The sequence below is a fragment of the Aplysia californica genome, unplaced genomic scaffold (assembly GCF_000002075.1).
Source record: "Aplysia californica isolate F4 #8 unplaced genomic scaffold, AplCal3.0 scaffold00054, whole genome shotgun sequence".
NCBI classification, from domain to species: domain Eukaryota; kingdom Metazoa; phylum Mollusca; class Gastropoda; order Aplysiida; family Aplysiidae; genus Aplysia; species Aplysia californica.
In genome coordinates, this window is record NW_004797324.1 from 270646 (window position 1) to 274549 (window position 3904).

At 41.9% G+C, this 3904-nt stretch overlaps 1 protein-coding gene across 1 annotated transcript in view; it reads right to left on the minus strand.

Moving 5' to 3' along the window:
- LOC101852156 (high-affinity choline transporter 1) overlaps positions 1 to 3904 on the minus strand; it is a gene marked incomplete at its 5' end in the record, with an annotated part of 9518 nt that overhangs the window by 3479 nt on the left and 2135 nt on the right. The window contains 4 exon segments of the mRNA XM_013079502.1: positions 104 to 381; positions 1054 to 1280; positions 2276 to 2405; positions 2889 to 3041. Coding sequence (XP_012934956.1) covers positions 104 to 381; positions 1054 to 1280; positions 2276 to 2405; positions 2889 to 3041 — 788 coding nt within the window.

Genomic DNA, 3904 nt, shown 5'->3' on the forward strand with positions numbered 1-3904 from the left:
GAGAGAGAGAGAGAGAGAGAGAGAGAGAGAGAGAGAGAGAGAGAGGGGGGTGGGGAGAGTAAAATCTTTCAATACAAAAAATCAATTATCCTTGTACTCTTACCACGGATACTCAATGGCCGCCGGTAAATCCAAAGACTTCTCCCCTCCCAACAGGCGAAATACTAGCCCCAGCACAAACGATGCTAGAGACCCGTAGGCGTTACTGTCCTTGAGGTACATGACGCAGATCAGCTGGGGGAAAATTGTGACGAAAACCAAGTCGGAGCACAGAAGCCACAGGCCGTAGACAGACTTGACCGAGATGGCCATCAGACAGGCTAGGATGGTGATGACCACCTGGGCACCCCGCATCACCCATACCTGGACGGAGTCTGAAGGCTGGGGAAAACAGGTAAGGGGGAGAGTCGAATTACATTTCTATAAGAATAAATAAATTAAAGAAAGGATGAATTAATGGATTGTCCTAATCAGTCATTACAGGATTTAACAGGTATGCATACAACTAAACACATCCTTAATAATCAATTGATATAGTGACGTCGGTGGTCTAGTGGCAAGACTGTTGGGCTCGCAACCAAAACGTCGTGGGTTCGATCCCCGTCACGGGCCCGAAGTTGCATCCTTCGGAAACGCACTTTACACGAAAATTCCTCAGTTCACCTGCGCGGGAATGGATACTCGGTTATAGACGATCGTGTCTATATTGTTAGTCTTCAGGTGCTTTATCGGCTGCCTACAGTGTATACTTTTTGGGAAGCTGAGAATGTTTTTAGTTTCTGAGTGTTCTGGGGTCTGCTGTGGTAATAATGTGAGACTGTAGAACTCACAGAGGTTGCTGTTGAGGCGGGATATACGCTATGCAAATACTATTTTAATGAATGGAACAATACTTAATAAATCATTCAAGTTATGTGTGCGTTCAATCTATAACTCGCATAGGTGTAATCAATCAATCAATCAAGCAAGCAAGAAGGCAAACAAGCAAGAAAGCAAGCAAGCAATCAAACAAGCAAGCAAGCAATGTCATTTACTCGTACCATCAAAACTGACCTTCGTGCCATATATCCGGGCGTAGATGACTCCGAAGACGTTCCTAGCAAACATAGAGCTAGAGGACAGTACCGAGGAGTCGGTGGACGACATGACTGCTGCCGACACAGCCCCCAGACCTATGAACGTGACTGCTGGTGGACACAGGTGCCGGATCACCAGCGCCAGGGTCAGGGTTCGATCCTCCTCGAGTAGGGCGGGGTGGCCGTAACTTGTGGCGTTCCAGTCTGTAATAGTTTGGGGAGTTTATTTGTTTATTTATTTCATTGGTTTCATTATTTTTTAAATTTCTATTTATTTGTTTATTCTTTTTTCTTCAGGGAGGGGGGGGGAGGAGGGGGTGTAGATTCACATGTTGGGGTGAGGGTTAGGCTAATACCCAGTGCATACTGCAACTCGAATTCAATTAGTGAAGTTGGGTTAGCCAGATTTTCCTTTATAGAGGAGCAGAATTTACCATTTTGGCGAAATACAACCGATTCGAGTTGTGACCTGGAAAAACTTGAATTTGAAGGTCACAGTTGAATTCACTCGGTATATTGAATACATGCTGTTGATTTGTTTCTGTATGAGTAGAACCGTTTGCAACACAGTCATTTCCTTCAATACCGGCTTCAAATGCCGACTGCCCGCTATCACGACTGCTACGTTGAGAGGTTCTTGGAACACCACCGACATGGGAAATGTTGTCAGTTTTCTAGATATATTAGTCTCAGCCTTTCCAATTCCACAATGTTCATCAACGCATTTTGCGTGCAAAGAAGATATGACCTTGACCTTATGACTTGTGGATTGCAAGCTTTGTGATTGGCTGTTCATATCAGACAGCTACGACACGTTCGACTCGCGTCCTTGAAAAACAAGCATGTTTGGATGGATGTACTATCGTGTTGGATCATGGAAGAAAAAATGTCGAAAGATATTATAAGTTTTGTTTGTTCGTTTGTCCGTTTGTTTATTTGTCTGTTCGTCTGATTGTTTGTTTGCTTTGTTTTGTTTGTTTGTTTTTGGAGGGGTTGCTTGGGTTTTCTTATTTTTTGTATTTACTTTGCATTTTTACATCAGCTGACGACACGGGTGTTGAACTGTTTTAAAGAGAATACTATTCAAAAATGAAGACAAATAAATCGAAGGAATTAATTGAAATTGTATTTGTGCATAATGAGCAGAAAGGTACTATTCCATCTCAACTTAGAAGGCTTAGAACACCATCTCTACTCACTGGTGGAAGCAGACACCGCACCGACAAGAACTGCTGGGACAGCCATCACAAGACATCCTATAGCTCCCAGAAAACTCAGCATTTGGGCACCTTGTACAGACTTGGCAGAGAGAGCTCTTTGCCAGTAGACCTATTTCGAAAAAATCAGAACCGAAAAGATCTAAGTCATCAAGGACTGTATGAGACAGTAATGACACTTATAAAATAAATTAGAAGGAGCAGACAACCCTAGAAAGCTTATGTAACTTGAACCGAAGAGTTCATTCACTAATAATGGAAGATAAAAGTCTACTTATGGAGTTGTTTATGTGCCAAATGCAGTGTTTATTAGAGCAACGAAATATACATGTTGCATTCCCAGCCAAGTCTGGTGTACAAAGAGGAATATTTATTTTCTCTGCTAATCTTTAGGGGTTTTGCAAGAAACCTTTGAGTGAGAACAATGTCTCATAAAAAATCAGTTCATAAAATAAGCTTTACAATACAACAGACACATCACGCTTTACATAACACTTCAAAATAACTTTTCTTTTCCAACGCTTTATTGCTAAAGACTAGCTTTAACTCATCACAAAACAGACACATACATCCCAGTCGATAAAGTGTAGCCTACCTGCCAGGGAATTCCCCCACATATGAGAAGGAGGTAGTAGTCGATGTAGTTGGCGGCGTAGGAACCTTCCAGGCTACCAAGCCACTTGTCCGAGCTGTTGGTGGTGATGGAGTCGACAGCCTCATGCGTCATAGCGAACGGTATGGTCAGCCACTGACAAATTTTTTTTAAAGGAAAAAAAAAGGGGGGGGGGTTGTAAAATTGTTTTCATAAGTAAGACACTTGAATTTGTCATGGCATGCAACGCGAGTATTAAAATGTTTTTTTCCACTGTTATGAGGCAAAGACTCAGGACTTAACTCAAAAAGAGCCTTATTTAGGACTGCTGCTGCTATGACGAATCCACGACGACCGCGCCGTCTTCACTGACCGAAACCGTTCATGCTCACCTGAGCCTCTCGGTCTTCCAGAATGACAACGTGCCGCCCTCACACAACCCGTGTAACAAACAACACAGTCTCTGACTGGAAGGTCATGACGTGAATGTCGTGGACAGGCCAACTTTTTTACGGGACATGTCTCCAATGCATCTGGAATTACTTGAACAAGATGCCTTTTTGCAAATCTGCAGCAATTGGAAGCCGCAAAAGAGGTACAGAATTCCTCAACAAAACATTAAAAATGTTATTAGATTCATGAACACGTGTCTTGGCTGTAGACATGCTAATGAAGGTCATACAGGTTACTCAGGATGAAAGATTTTTAAAAAATTACGTTTCGATTTGTGCCTAACAGCCAATTTATCTATAGAGTGTGCTCCGATGAATCGAAATCAGGTAAAGAATATAATAATAATTTCAAAATGGTTCACATGGGTTGGACAAAGAACAAACTTCAATGAACACTTCTTTTAATCTACCTTCATTCTATAAAAACGTGCACAGTGCACAGACTTTCCGAACTAAGTGCTGGGTTTTTAATTCCGTTCAGTATATAAATAAGTGTATATAGATATGTTTATGAATATATGAATGTCTTTGTGAGTGTGTGTATGTGTGTGTGTGTGTGTGTGTGTG